The 15,582-nt window shown below is 52.9% G+C and overlaps 1 protein-coding gene across 2 annotated transcripts in view; it reads left to right on the forward strand.

Moving 5' to 3' along the window:
- The window catches only part of SLC6A3 (solute carrier family 6 member 3), a 39,175-nt gene extending 24,201 nt beyond the window's left edge, over positions 1-14,974 (forward strand). For both annotated transcript variants that reach the window (XM_070519888.1, XM_044778129.2), the window contains exons 10-15: positions 8-136; positions 757-856; positions 3,231-3,331; positions 6,040-6,207; positions 8,752-8,823; positions 13,519-14,974. In XM_070519888.1, coding sequence (XP_070375989.1) covers positions 8-136; positions 757-856; positions 3,231-3,331; positions 6,040-6,207; positions 8,752-8,823; positions 13,519-13,542 — 594 coding nt within the window. In that variant the 3' untranslated portion in view covers positions 13,543-14,974. The remainder of the gene's footprint in view (positions 1-7; positions 137-756; positions 857-3,230; positions 3,332-6,039; positions 6,208-8,751; positions 8,824-13,518) is intronic.
- Positions 14,975-15,582: the final 608 nt, after the last annotated feature.

The following is a 15,582-nucleotide window of genomic DNA, read 5'->3' on the forward strand; positions in this document are numbered from 1 at the left end:
GCTGCAGATGGGCGGGATGGAGTCAGTGATCACCGGGCTCATCGATGAATTCCAGCTGCTGCACAGACACCGGGAGCTCTTCACCCTCTTCATCGTCCTGGCAACTTTCCTCCTCTCTCTATTCTGTGTCACCAATGTACGTACCTCACTCAGCTTCTCCTGATGGTGTCTCAGCATTCAGTGCTAGGCACCTGGTTGGTGCTGCCGGGCCACACAGAACTGCAGCGTTCCTAAGAGCTGCACCCCTCCCCCAAAAAGACACACCATGACTTGTGATCATACGTGGGTAGCCATGCTCACACTCGGGGTAGCTGTGGTTGCACGGGGTAGCCGTGGTGCGTCTAGAACTGGGTCTGGAGTTACTTCAGCACCTGGACAGCTCCCTCGGCTGAGCTGCCTGCCTGTCGGATTTGTGGGGCTAAAGAGCAAGGGGGGGTGCTGTCCATGGGGTGCAGGGGCCGCGGTCACACCCCTCCCCCTGAGGCTCTGCCAGGTTTTGCATTTGGTAGTTGCGCTGGGAGTCCTAGGAAAGGAGAGGAGAGGTCGTTGTTATTTTTGCATAATAGACGTGTCCCTAAGAAGCTGCACGTGGATTGAATTTTAGTGTCTCAAATCAGACTGTATAGGGAGTCAAATAGCAAATGTCTGTAAACTGAATCTGCAGGCCAGGTTTATATCTTGCAAAAAGTACTTTCATGGGCGAGGTGTGCTGCACTGGGGCACCCCGAGTCCAACAGGTGTTCCCCTCTCTTCCAGGGCGGCATCTACGTCTTCACGCTGCTGGACCACTTTGCGGCTGGCACGTCCATCCTCTTTGGAGTGCTCATCGAGGCCATTGGAGTGGCCTGGTTCTATGGTAAGGGTGAAGCCTTGCTCTAGGGCTGGTGTGCTTCACCTGGTGTAAGACCCCCACTGTGCCATTTTTATGACCAGCCGGGCTGGCACCCTCTTGCTTTGTTGCGGTGCTGCTTCCTTGAAAAGAGGTGCGTGTTAGCTTCAGGAAGCTTCCATTGTGGTTACCACGGCATCCTCGAGGATGGAAGGCTCAGCAACTGCCTGTTCAACTGGATCAATGAAGACACCTGGCTGGCACCCCAAATCCTTGCTGTGGTCAGAGGCAGACAATGTAGCCACATAATGGTGCTGTGCAGACATTTTAATTGGTTCTTGAGAAAGAATGGTTCCTTGGATCTGGAGACTCTGACTGCTGGTGGATGTGAGGTCTCTGTGTTCAGCTAACCAGGAGTTGACTAGCATTAACTTGGCCCCAATCTACAGCCATGGCCCCCTGCCCTCCTGGGGCACTTATCCTGTTTCCTGGGGTATCCGAGTGTAGTTTTAACAGCAACAGAAAGCCCAAACCGGAGCAGCCATCCCCTCTCCCAGAGTGCTGACCGGGCAGGTTTCCCACCTTACGTTCTCTCAGTTTTCTCTTCTGTAAAATGGGGCCATGGTGCTGGCTCACCTCACCTGGCTGGGTTTCCTTGAGGGAGTTAGCAGTGAAAGCTCATGTTACAGGATTTATAAACGTGTGTGATCCAGCCCAAAGCTAAAGGTCTGTGGTGGTGTGCCAACCCCAGTTTCATAGGGCCCCTACTGTCGTACAAGGAGGTCCACGTTCTCCACCTCAGAGCCATGGAAATTATAACTTTAAAAAATGCTCTGGCTTCAAGAGGCTTAACCTGACAAATAGTTCATAGTTCAAGAACGTTTTTGAAATTATATTTTCTTTACTACAGAAAAGGGAGATATCAAACTCTTTGTGCCTTCCATGGCACCTGGAGCCAATATTTGTCTGTCACTTTAAATTGTCATCTCTCCTCCTACCCCAAAAATAAAGCCTCAGAGGAAGAGAGAAAGCATGTCAACCGTATCCCCTGGCCGCAGTCTCTGTGCATGGAGGCTGGAGAGAAGCCGGCGCTGCAGCATCCACACGCTCCCTGAAGCCTCAGAAGATGGAGATCCAAGTTACTTCTCCAAACAGCAATTCACACCCCCCCCCAATCTAAATGAAACAAAATCTGTGTTTCCAGTAAGATGGTATCAGGATACACCAGCCTTTCAGTGCACCGAGCTCCGGGTGGGTCTTAGAGCCCGTGACCCAGCTCAGGAGGAGCTGTGGGCTGCCCTGGGCCTGCTCACGGGGCCAAGTCCAGAGGGGACAAGGGGCCCTGGGGGATGCTCCCCTCTTTGCTAGCCTTTGGGTTCACCCTCCTCCATTCCAGTTTACCAGCTGCGTCCATCTCCGTGTCCAGGGCTCTGATGGTGGCGTTGGAGTGTGAGGAGGGAATTCTCAATGGAGGCATCTTTCTAATGTGTCCCCACATGTCTACGAGACTTACCCACAACTCAGCAGACCAGCTGCCGTCGTATGACCAGAGGCCAGGCCAGATTCAGGGCAGGAGAAATCGCCCCTAAGATCTCCTGGAGAAAATATCAGTTCCTTAAGCTTCTGGAAATAGCTTTCCTTAAAAAGTAATGATTGTATACATAGAATGGAATATGTCAGCCTTAAAAAGGAAGGAAACTCTGACGCCTGCCGCAACGTGGATGAACACTGGGGACATTATTCTAAGTGATCTAAGCCAGTCACAAAAGGATGAATCCCATGATTCCACTTATACGGAAGTCCCTGGAAGAGTCAGATTCATAGACAGAAAGCAGAATGGAGCGGGGGGCCAGGAGCTGGGAGAGGGGATGGGAGTTAATTTTAATGGAGATGCAGTTCCAACTTGGGAAGATGGAAAAGTTCTGGAGACGGATGGTGGAATGGTTGCACAACAGTGTGAATGTACTTACTGCCGCTGAACTGTACACATAAACTGGTTAAGATGGTAAATTTTGTGTTATATATATTTTACCACAATTTCTTTAAGTAAAAAAATAATGCTTACAGGCAGGAGGCAGGGACAGCCGTGGGACACCTGGGCGGGAGGAGGGCAGAGGGCGGGCAGGAGAGTCACCAGGCCCCTGGGGCCTCCCTTGGTGATCATCAGGGTTGAGGAGCAAACGTCACCCAGTGTCACCCCAGGCTATGTGCCTGGGGACCCGTGGTCAGCAGGACCACTGGGCAGTCTGGAGTGGGGCTGGCCACCACTGCAGGAGGCTGGGTGCCTGCGTGCAGCCTGAGCGCGAGGCCTGCTGGGGCAGGGCTGGGGACCAGCGTGACCCTGGCTGGTGCCAAGTCAGGAATGTGCTGTCCTGACCGCCGGCTCCTGCTTCCCCCTCAGGTGTGCGGCAGTTCAGCGACGACATCAAGCAGATGACCGGAAAGCGGCCCAGCCTCTACTGGCGGCTGTGCTGGAAGTTCGTCAGCCCCTGCTTCCTCCTGGTAAGGGGCCCCTGAGTGGGCAGGTCCCTCCTGGGCCCCGCCTCTCACGCCTGCCCCAACATCCAGCAGTGGGTTTTCACTTGAGTGAAGTGAATGCACTTGAGGCTGTGGGACAGAGTTCTGCGCTGCCTGGAGACCAGGGGATAGAGTTGGGGGGTCACAGGCCGGCCCTAAAGTCCTCTCTGGTCTCCTGAAGGGCCTCCCCATGAGACCCACTGAATAACCTCACGTGGGGTCCAGGGAGACCTCCCGCCCCATCAAGGCCCATGTGCATCCCTCATCAGCCACATCTCTGCCTTGAAGGGGAGGCTGGAGATGAGTGAGGTCGTCAACGGACTTCTGCCCTAAGGACCAAAACACAGTCTAGACCTTTAGGGTTGACAAGTACTCAAATCCAGGGAACAAGAGTGACTTAGGTTCTGTCCCAGCACTGCCCTCAGCACCCTCCCGAGGCACGGCACCACCCGCACAGCCAGTAGCTGCTGGCTTTTATTGTCTGGATCAGGGGTCTACTCTCTCTGGTGCCGGGGTCCCGCCCCGGCTGAGTCCAGGTTCCTGAGGGTTGGACGGCGTCGGCGCAATGAGGGAGGGGGAAAATAAAGGGGACGTGAGACTTAGGTTGGTGTTAGCAAGTCCGACTTTACTGTGCACAAGTGTCGTTTATATATTTTTCAGGATTAGTACAGAAATGGTTCTACAAATATTTTCAGAGAGATAAGGAAGTAAAAAAACGAGCACAAGAATATTTATTAGCATTCCATTCTATAGAGCATAAGGTTAATGGTAGTCTTCTCCGCAACTAACTAGTGTTTGTTGTCTCTAAGCTAAAAGAGATAGGTACCTAGACACCTGTTGTAATTCATGGTAAAGTTAAATCAAAGAGAGAAGGTCCAGGCCTCCGGACAGGACAGCAGTCCATCTGTTTACATCCTGGGAGAGCCATCCCTGCCTCCCTCAATCATTTACGCCATTAGTGTAGATGGTTAGTGGGAACAAAAGGCGACTCCAGGGTATCTTATCCCCAGGGCTATTGGCATTCTCAGCGGGCAGTTAAACATCTTTACATTTTTGCGCCCTTTAGTGGGTGAAAGTATTCCTTTGTCTTTTAGATTGTGGAGCTAACAGTCCCTTAAGCACACTGCTGGAGAAAGTATCATTTTGTTAGTAAAGTAAAGGGCTGAAAAGCCAAACTAAACTATATATCTTCAAGAATAAAAAACAGAAATAAGTATAGACATAACCTTGATAGAAAGCATGCATATAATTCAGAAAATATCAGGGGTGTCGGCCGGCCATTCTTCACCGAGGGGCATCCCTGCACCCCTCGGCCCTTCTACTCATCAATTGTTTATTATTTATTGCTTTTAGGAGAAAACCTCTATAACATTTTAACAGAAAGCAGAAGGTCAAGAATAATATATAGATACTTCTTGATCATCCAATTAACCAGCAAACTTAGAAGGACGATGCATATATATATTTAGACAAAGAACTGGAGGGAGAAGGAAACATTAACCAGATGGAGGCTACAAACCTAATTCGACATCTTATCTGGGCAGGATTCCTTTCTGCTTGTCTCAAATGGGACTGTGTGCTCCTCCAATAATTAACTGAAAAACATCTTGAAAGTTACCTGCAGGTGGTCACATTCTCTTACTATATCTAATTTTCCCGGGAGGTAGTGCCTCCCAAGCAGCCACCCAAAGGAGTGAAAACTGGAGGTTAAGAAAGGAAAAGGAATGAAGGGCAATTAGAAGCAGTACAGGTTTCAGAACTATGTGAGGGGCCGGCCGGTTGTTCTTCACCAAGGGGCGACCCTGCACCCCTAGGCATTAATTGGCTGGACCCTGTCAAACAGCCAATCAAATGATGTAGCCACGGCTCCCGGCACTCTGGCCCACGGGCCAAGTCTACCAGCACCTGTTCTATTAGAACACAGCCCTGCCGATTCATTTATGGACTGTCCGCGGCCGTCCCCACACAACAGCAGAGACCCAATGGCTCATGCCCAGTCTGCACAGGTGACCCCAGACAGCCATTCCCGGGATGTCCAGGTCTGTGCAGAGAGACCCTTGAGCCACACACAGGGCCAAGCACCTCCCTGACACCTGGCCCTCCGCCCACCCCAGCCAGCCCAGTGGTCAGCCAGCTGTGACCGGATGGGGCAGGCGGCTCAGGCAGACCCCTTCCTGGGCCAACCCAAGAGCTAGTGAGAGAGAGAGACAGAGAGGAGCCGGAGGCGGCTCCAGACATCAGCAGGGTTTCTCACTGAGCTGTGCCCCGAAGCTCAGAAGCCACTACTTCCTCCCCGCCTGGCAGCTGAGGCCTGTCTCTGACGTGTCCTCTCACTGCACGGAGCCTGGAGGCTGTTAGGTGTGTGACTCCAGACAAGCCAGGTGTCCTGGGCTCCGTTCACTACACGCTCAGGGCTCCTGGATGTGACAATGTGTAAGGTTTTCAAAGGACAGTGGAGAGAATTCCTGCCAATCAAACATTAAGAACTGAAAGCATGGGCCCCCCCACTGCACCATCCTGTGACAGCCCCCAGGGTCTGCAGAGCAGCTGCTCGCTGCCCGGCTTTGCCTCATCCGCAGGGCCGGGCTCCCTGAGCAGGCGTGGCTGGGAGGCCCTCCACCACGAAATGCTTGCTCCATCCCCCACTTCTGCCAGCCGAGAGCCACCACCTGATCTCTGTCCTTCTGTTCTAGTTTGTGGTCGTGGTCAGCATCGTGACATTCAGGCCCCCACACTACGGAGCTTATGTCTTCCCTGAGTGGGCCAACGTGCTGGGCTGGGCGATTGCTGTGTCCTCCATGTCCATGGTGCCCATCTACGCAGCCTACAAGTTCTGCAGCCTGCCTGGGTCCTGGAGGGAGGTGCGTACTCAGACAGGGCTGCTCACCCTGCCCTCTTGCCCGGTCATGAGGCCACCAGGTCAGGTGGTGTCCATGTCCCCGGTCTCCTCCCACCTGTTCATCTCTGACCAGCAGGAAGGGGTTGGAGGGGCAGTGATGCCAGTGGAGAGACGAGAGGCTGATCGGCCATGGGCTGGTGCGGGTGGAAGGGGGGCTGTGCCTGTGTGCGTGTCTGTGTGTGTGCCTATGCGTGGTCACCTGTGTATACAGGTGTGTCTACGTGTATGTGCCTGTGTCCTTGTCTGTGTCTGCGTGCGTGTCTGTCTATGTGTCTATGCATGTGCGCCTGTGTGCATGTGTGCATGTGTCCTTGTCTGTGTCTGCGTGCATGTCTATTTGTGTGTCTATGCATGTGCACCTATGTGTGCATGTGTCTCTGTGTCTGTGTGCGTGTCTGTCTATGTGTCTATGCATGTGCGCCTGTGTGCATGTGTGCATGTGTCCTTGTCTGTGTCTGTGTGCGTGTCTGTCTATGTGTCTATGCATGTGCGCCTGTGTGCATGTGTGCCTGTGTCCTTGTCTGTGTCTGCGTGCGTGTCTGTCTATGTGTCTATGCATGTGCGCCTGTGTGCATGTGTGCATGTGTTCTTGTCTGTGTCTGTGTGCGTGTCTGTCTATGTGTCTATGCATGTGCGCCTGTGTGCATGTGTGCATGTGTTCTTGTCTGTGTCTGTGTGCGTGTCTGTCTATGTGTCTATGCATGTGCGCCTGTGTGCATGTGTGCATGTGTTCTTGTCTGTGTCTGTGTGCGTGTCTGTCTATGTGTCTATGCATGTGCGCCTGTGTGCATGTGTGCATGTGTTCTTGTCTGTGTCTGTGTGCGTGTCTGTCTATGTGTCTATGCATGTGCGCCTGTGTGCATGTGTGCATGTGTTCTTGTCTGTGTCTGTGTGCGTGTCTGTCTATGTGTCTATGCATGTGCGCCTGTGTGCATGTGTGCATGTGTTCTTGTCTGTGTCTGTGTGCGTGTCTGTCTATGTGTCTATGCATGTGCGCCTGTGTGCATGTGTGCATGTGTTCTTGTCTGTGTCTGTGTGCGTGTCTATGCATGTCTGTCTATATGTGTGTCTGTGCACATACGCCTGTGTGTACATGTGTGTCTGTGTGCGTGCATGTGTCCATGCCTCTTTGTGTCCTCACATGTGCAGGTGTGCATGTGTACCTACCTGTGTCTGTGCCCACGTATGTGCCATGTGTGTGCACACGTGCTCTATAATGTCGAGTGAAGGTGGGAAGGGCAGTGGTCTGAGGGTGGAGGTAGAATCAGGGGTGAGCCCTGCCCTCTCCTGGGGCCGAGTCCACCTGTGGCTGAGCAGGGCAGCAGGAGCCACCAGGCAGGAGCCTCCTGTGGGTTGAGGGGTTGCCCCAGGGCCTCGGAGTCGGGCAGCTTCTGTCACCTGTGAAGGAGGGGGCGGGAACCAGTCACAGGGGTCCCATTACCTCACATCCTGGTGCTGGGATTCCTGGAAGAGACAAAGGACAGGGTCCACTTTGGAAGGAACACCCTGCAAGCTTGCTCAGAGCTGCTGTCGGGAGTTCTCAGAGGCTTCTCTGTGCCCGTGTTCAGCCATCCTTCTTGGGAGCACGGACAGTGAAGCCCTGTTGCTGCACCTCTGCTGGCCCAGGGATTCCTCCTGGGGCCACACAGCATCCTTTGGGCTTGGAGGCCAAGGCAGGTGCCCCTCACAGGGCTGGCACTCAGCCCATCCCTCAGAAGTCAGGCGAGGCCTGGAGCAGATAGGCACAGCATGTGGCCAGGGTCACCGGGCCCTCTGACAGCCTAGGCCTCTTGTGAGGAGAGGGAGATAGCCCTGGGGCCCCATGGCCCCAGCAAAGCCAGATGGCACCATGCAGTGAAGACCTGTCCCACGACCCCCCTCACTGACCAGCAGAGCCCAGCCTGGGGAACAGCGGGTGTCTGGGCCATCCCTGTGGGGACCCCTCTGTGCCACCCTCTGTGGAGCCTGTGTCTGTCCCTGACGTCCCACCGGGCAAACTCTGAACACAACGCACACACAATCTCAGTAGCTGAGACAGGTGGGGCTGCGGTGACCTGTGGGAGGGTCCCCTGGGGCCATGACACCTGGAGGGGAAATGTGGCCCAAGAAAGTCAGACACTGTGAGCTGCTGAGCCGCGGCCCAGGGGACCCCTGAGGAGCACCGCTCTGCTCTTTGTCTAGGCAGGGGGCATCAGCTGCACAGAAGGAAGGCCAGCTTCCCAAGGCTGAATGCAACCAAATCAAGCAGCTCCCTCTCTCCAGTGACCTTCAGGTGCCGTAAGGTCCTGTCCTGGCCCGGGGGGAGAGTGCATGCCATTCACCTTCACCCTGAGCCCACCATGAGCTCGATGTAGACACAAAACCTTCACCACGCTGCTCATTTCCAGCCAGATGGACTCTGCTCCCAAGTCCAAGGGGACTGGGGGCTGTCAGCTTCCGTGTCCAACTCCGTGTCGACCACCTTGCTGAGCATGTGCCAGCGCCCATACTCTCTCCTTTCTTCTAGAAACTGGCCTATGCCATCACGCCTGAGAAGGAGCGCGAGCTGGTGGAGAGAGGGGAGGTGCGCCAGTTCACGGTGAGTGATGGTCTCCCCACTGACCCGGGGCAGAATTCAGAAGGATGGGAGGGCAACCCTTATGCCTGCACCACAGCCCCCAGACAGCCATGAGGCTGCATTCCCTCATTCAGGAAGCACTCTGTGAGCATGCACGCCTGCTGGCTGGTCCGGGTGCTGCAGGGCCCCCCTGAGGATCCTGCATGAGGAGGGGCAGGCAGCGGGCGAAATGTGTCAGGTGGAGAGGAGCACCAGAGAAAGAGAAAGCAGAGAGGGGAGGCGTGACCAGGGATGGACCCCCGGAGGAGATGGCATCTGAGCAGACACTGTGCGAAGGGAGGGGACTGCCATCCAGGCCAAGAGAGTCACTTCATCTGAGCAGACACTGTGCGAAGGGAGTGGACTGCCATCCAGGCCAAGAGAGGCACTTCAGCACCTGGACAGCTCCCGGCCTCCAGCGAGGCGCTTCAGCACCTGGACAGCTCTCTGGACATTGGCTGAGCCGCCTGCCTGTCTGATGGCCTTTGACAGGGTCACAAAGGCTGCTGGGAAGGTCGGAAGGGGTCGCAGGGGGCCTGGGGATGTCAGGGGAGGCCCAGGTAGGAGAGGGTGGGGCTCGCACCAGGGCTGTAGCAGGATTGATTCTTTCCCTTCGCTCTACATCTGGGAGCCATCGGAGCTTGTGTGCTTCACCTGTGTGCTTCGTGTGTTTTTCCCAGGCATTACAGAGCAGGTGTGGAAAGCAGTCCTAAGGTTGTTGAGAGCACAGAGGAAGCACGTGACCTGTCTTAATTACCACAACCCTGCAAGGAACGTCATTACTCTCTCTAGCAAGAGGGGGCCCCTGATGCACAAGAGGCTAAGGAACACCTCGTAGTCTCACAGCTGGTCGGCGGGTGGGAGGTGACCTTGGTGGGCATTCCCTCTTCCATCACCCTGTGAGAAAGCCCCACTTAGTCGAGGACACTAACGTCAATCATGAATGCTGGACCACCTAACCCTTCCAGGACTTGGATGTGTTGACTCAAAAACCATCTGAGGGGCACAGTTTTAGGCAGGGGTGGGTGGGGAGACAGACTGAGGCAGAGAACTCACTCTTATACAGCTCGATGTACAGAGGATTGGTGCAGGCTCTCTACTCTCTGCCTCATCCATCTCAGCTCCCTTCTTTATTATTTCTTCCTCCTGCTTTCTTTGGGTTACTCTGTTATACTTTTGCTAACTTCTTAATTTAGACCTTGGACTGTTAATTTTTAACCTTTCTTCTTTTCTAATATAAGCATTCAAGGCTATGAATTTCCCTCAAAATACCCTGTTGGCTGCATTCCACAACTATTAACGTAATATTTTCCTTATTATTTAGTGTAAGTGTATTTTAATTTTCATTGTGACTTCTTCAACTCGTGAGTTTTTTAGAATCTGTTTTTGAGTTCCCAGATATATGAGGATGTTTAATTCATCTATTTGTTATTAATTTCTAAATTAATGCCTTGTGCTCAGACCTCTATGCTACCTATTCTTTGAAGTGTGCTGAGTACTTGATCCACTTTAGGTAGTTGTCTATTCCCCACTGTTGATACACAATTCTTCTGTCCACTAGATTAGGCTTGTGACTGTGTGGGTATGGGGTCTGTGGATCCATGGTTGTTGTCAGTTCTGAGGACTTTGCAGCCACACCTTCAAATCCTGCCTCTTGCCTTCCTCTGTTTCACTTTGGGGCTCTAGGGTGTGAGGCTTGCCCTGGGTCCTCCAAGTCTCAAACTCTTGCAGAATTTTTTAAAAAGTTTTATGTCTCAGCTGCTCAGTTGTACAACACACTCTTGTCATTAGTGCACAGATGGCTACTTCTTGTTTTTTTTTTTTTATCTACAGGACAAAATAAACCCTGTGAACCACCACACGAAAACTGCACATTCATAGTAACATCCACCTCCCTGTCTGCCCCCTCCCATCCATCCCTGAAGTAAAGGACCTTCATCTAGATGAATCTTTCCTTTGTCTCTTTTACTATATAGTTTTGTGCATCTATGGACATTCCTATATTCCTAAAAAGTAGATTTCTTGGTTTCAGTTGCTTTTAACTCTATGAAAAAGGTGTCATGCCAATTGACTCTTTTGAGTTCGTTTTCCCACTTGCTCACATTACAGTACCTCATCCTCCTCTTTGTGTTTCCTATTCCCACAGTTCAGTGGGCCTTTGAAACTGTGGGCTTATAGTTTTCATCAAATTAGGAAATTTTTTGGCTACCATTTCTTCAACATTTTTTCTACCCACCCCTTCAAGGGCTGAATCGCACATACTTTAGGCCACTTTAATTCTCTTTCCTCTATCTCTTTTATTTTGTGTGCTTTCTGTTGCTTTTTGTTTCAGTTCACTAAATTTTTTTCCTCTGCAATGTTTAATCTGCTGCTAATCTCACCAGCATATTTATCATCTCATACATTATAGTTTTATTCTCTAGAAACTCAATTTGGGTCTTTTTATGTCTTTCATGCCTCTACTTCAGTTTTTAAACGTAGAGAGAACAGTTATAATCACTGTTTTCATGTCTTTATCTGCTAAATCTAACATTGGTGTCAGTTCTGGGTCAGTCTCAGTTGATTGACTTTTCTCTGGGGTTGAAATTTTGCCTCTTATTTGCAATTCTGGTAAATTTTTTTATTGGATTCCAGATACTGTGAGTTTTCCCTTGTTAGATGCTGGATATTTCTGCATTTGTTCCGGGATGTAGCCAAGCTATGTGGAGATGGTGTGATCTCCTAGGGACTTGCTTTTTCAGATTTTTTATGTGGGACCAGAGCAGCACTTAGTGTCAGGCTCATTATTTCCATTGCTGCAGTGACACCTTCGTGAGTGCTCTGCCCAGGGCCCCACCAGCCATGACATGCTCAGTCTGTGCACATTTCATAGACTGTTCCCATGAATCTCATTGGGCGATTCTTTCCCGGACCTCGTGCACCCTGAGTATGCAGCTGAACGCCTGGGGGACCCTGTGCAGTTACTGGGGCTCTCGGTGCAGTTCTCTCCCCTCTGGACTCCATCCTGCGAGCTCCAGCTGCCGTGGTCTCCCCAGCACTCGTCTCCACAGAGTTCACTGCCCCTACCTGGGCTCCCCCTTCCCCTTGCTGCAACCTGGAAATTCCTTGAGGCAGCAAGCAGGGACAATTGGACAGCTCACTAGGGATCACTGTCCTTTGTCATCTGATGTCCTGTGTCTTGAAACCATTATTACACACACATTTTGATCATTTGGGGTTGATTCAGAGGGTAGAGTAAATTCAGTCCCTGCTACTCCATCTCGACCAGAAATATCTTTATGTGTAATTATAGTTCATTCACTCTGACGGCCACACAACATTTCATCATGTGAAGGACCACAGTCAGCCATTCTCCACCTTGCATTCTCCACCTCGCGTTCTCTACCTCTTACCTGCCTTGTTGTGTTACGCTTCACTGACAGCTGTATTTTTTACTTCATCTCTGAAAATTACATTTGGTCCACCTGTGTCTTGTGAAATGTGCATCCTTGTAGGTTGCATACATCACTTTTTAAAACATCTCTTACATAGCTGCCCGATAATCTGACAGTCACAGCCTCTCTGGTCTGTGGGGGTCTGAATTAAACTTTCTGGTTTCTGCTGACCTCACTTGGACAGAGCGGGCTGCCATCTGTTTCTGGGCTTCCTTCTTTTCAAGCTTATACCTTGGTCCTAATCTGTGAGAATTCTGAGAGTCCCCAAAGCATGCCTTCCTCCAGAGAAGTCCCCTTCTGCTGCTTTCCGTGCCAGGACAGAGGACCACTTCACCTCCAGGGGCTTGGGCTCAGAGCTGGGCCCCAAGTGTGGCTCCCCTGTCACCACTGGTCTGAAGTGGGGTGCTCACCACAGAGTTGATGCTCTCCGCTCTGGATACTGGACCCCTCCTGGGCTCCACCAGCCCCTTCGCCTCGCACCACACCACACCTGGTTCAGCATGCACTGGAGGCCCAGTCGGTGGAGGGAGTGTGTCCTAACCAGGACTGGAGATGTCCCTGCATGTCGCCCCAAAGGGGTGTGACCAGCACAGATTCAGCATCTTCCCATCCCCGGTGTGGCTGTGTCAGAAGTCAGGCCTGCAGGCTCTTGTTTTGAAATGTTTGAAAAACACAGTTCTTGCCATTTAGTGTGATCGAATGGCATGTGCTCAGAGTAGGCTGAACAAACAGCTGCATAATAGCAGAGATGACATTTCCTGGACGACTAAATAGCCCTCCTGTTGATCTCATCCATCCCCGGCGGTAAATGAGGCTGCTCCCGCGCCCGCCTGGGGTCACATGGAGCAAGACAGAACTGCAGGAATCTGAGGCCCCAGGAAAGTGCCGTGGGCACCAGGGGGCATCACAGGTCACATGCCAGCCAGCAGGAGTGCCCTCTGCGGCCAGCCCCAGGTTTGCCGTGCCCACTGTTGGTCCGCCTGGCAGCTGACATCACGCTGGCTGTAGCTGTGCTGGCTGACGTCTCTGTCAGCAGCGACTGATTGATATAACGGTAAAATGGGCTTTAGTCTGAGATGCCCCAGGAGCAGGGCTGGGCCAGCCCCCTGCTGAGCTCCCCGGTCGTGTAGCCACAGCCTTCTGCTCTGCCAAGGTGTCTCTCAGCTACAAGCTGGTCGTCGGCCCAGGAGCCACCTTCATCCAAGTAGTTTCTGTTTTCTGAATAATCCCTGTTTTCTTTCAGTTTCGCCACTGGCTCGTGGTGTAGAGGGGAGCAGAGAAGGACAACCCACAGGGCGGCTGTCCCACCGTGGGAGAGACACAGGCCAAGGAGGAAGCTCTAAGTCTCGAGAGAAAGGAGGGCTGCTTCCATTCTCACTTCTCCTCCACTGGAGACGCATGGGCTTTGCCTTCTGACTACTCACACCTCCCTGTGCTCTGGGAGAGGATGTGCGCCCGTCCCAAGTTGCTGTGATAACACACCGTAGATCTGTGCCTGTCCCCACAGGTAGAAAGCGTCCGAGTTGTGTCCTATCCGTGTCGAGCCGCCCCCTTCCCCCTCGCTTTACCCAGGGGCTGCCCAGGCACGGGTCTGGCGGCCCTCATATGTTGAGGAGAAATACGATAATTGTAGACGCTCTCTGCTGAGAATCCTGGCATTCGCATAGCTCCCTGGACCATTTATTTTGCTCATATTAGAAAAGCCAAGTATCCTGTCTTGTCTAATTGTGGAGAAGGTGAAATGGAAGAAACCGTGCAAACGGCGAGAAAGTGGGCCACACGTCTCCGTGTCACTCACACAGTCTGTGCTGAGCCCCCCGGGTGGGCCCTGGTGTGAGTGATGGGGATGCTGTTTATTTCCTTGTAGCTGAGACAAACAAAACTCCATGGAATTGTGTGGGCTGCCACCTCTCCTGCCCACCAGGGGGGTCGCCATCAGCTCATGGTCAGCTCACCATGGATCCCCTGGCTGCAGGGGAAAGCAAGCTCCCTGCGAGCAGGAAAGCAGTCCCACCGGCTGGACCCTGACCACGCAGAGCCCCTGGGGCAGGCCTCCTGGAGACCCCACCAGGGCAGCCTCGAGCCCTGACCTGGGGAGGAAGAGCCCATCAGAGTTTTATTTCTCTCCAGCACACATCACATCAATAACACTTTCTGTGTTAGGGAATGGCTTTTTAAAATCACATTTACCTGTGAATCAAAACCCATGCTCAGAGTGCAGAGTCGGTTTCTGACATTCTGTTTCTGACGTTCCGGGTTTTGTGGACGAGAACGTTAGCCATATGAGGTGAAGACTTTTGGCCAAGGGCTGCTGTCCCCAGCACACTGGCGTCTGTCCCCAAGGGAAGAGTGGCTGTTGGGAATCGGACGCAGCGCACCATTGAAGGTGCACCAGGAGCTCGGCTCTGTGCCCGCCACAGGGAAGTCGCGCTGCGCATTCTGCTGACACAGGCCCTTGGGGAACCTGCTCAGCCGTCCCCAAGGCGGACCTCAGCCCAGGGCCCGTGGAACTGGCCACTCAGGGAAGCTTTAGCTTGTTGACCAGAGTTGTTTGCAGTTGTGGCCAAGAGGACTTGGTCTGCCCTCTCAAGGAGCATTGAGTACTCTGTGTAGAAAACCAGTGTTATCTGTCTGTCTGTCTCCATAGTCAGCATCTGTGTGGGTTACCACTACCAATAAAAGCTATGTGGGAAAACGGCCGTGGCTGTGTGGACACTTTTTTGCTCGACCCCATTGGTCTGCTGGGCGGCTGCCACGGGCTCACAGCTCCCACCCCCTCACGAGTTCTCCTTCGCTGGGCTCCTCCCCGCCCTGGGGAAGCACAGCCAGGGGTTCACCTGGCCCCTCCCCAGGGCTGTGTCTGCAGGTTCCCCCTGTGCACACAGCTCAGCACTATCCTGTCCTGCCTCTCTCGAGCTCTCACCTGCCCGAACAGCTCCCCTGCGGCCTCCCCATGTACCCAGACTCCAGCCCTGCGGTCTGACTACCACCACTCAGCCCAAGCGTATCTCTGGGGATGTGCCACCAGAGTCCTGAGTGGTTCCCTGCCCTTGGCCCCTAAGAGTGTCCTATTCAGTGGCCAGAGGGGCTCTTCTAGACACTGGTCAGCTCAGGCCACGGACCAGAGACTTCTGTGGTTTATCATTACAACCACAATAAACACCAGTGCCCCTACTGTGACTTTCATGATAGATACTAGTCACTCCCGCCAGGCCATGACCCCCATGATAGGACACTGGTCACTCCCCCAGCCCACATGATCATTCTCACCCCAGGTTCCCAAAAAACATCCTCTCTTCCCTTGGGT

This window comes from Equus asinus, chromosome 10, assembly GCF_041296235.1.
Source record: "Equus asinus isolate D_3611 breed Donkey chromosome 10, EquAss-T2T_v2, whole genome shotgun sequence".
Classification (NCBI taxonomy): Eukaryota; Metazoa; Chordata; class Mammalia; order Perissodactyla; family Equidae; genus Equus; species Equus asinus.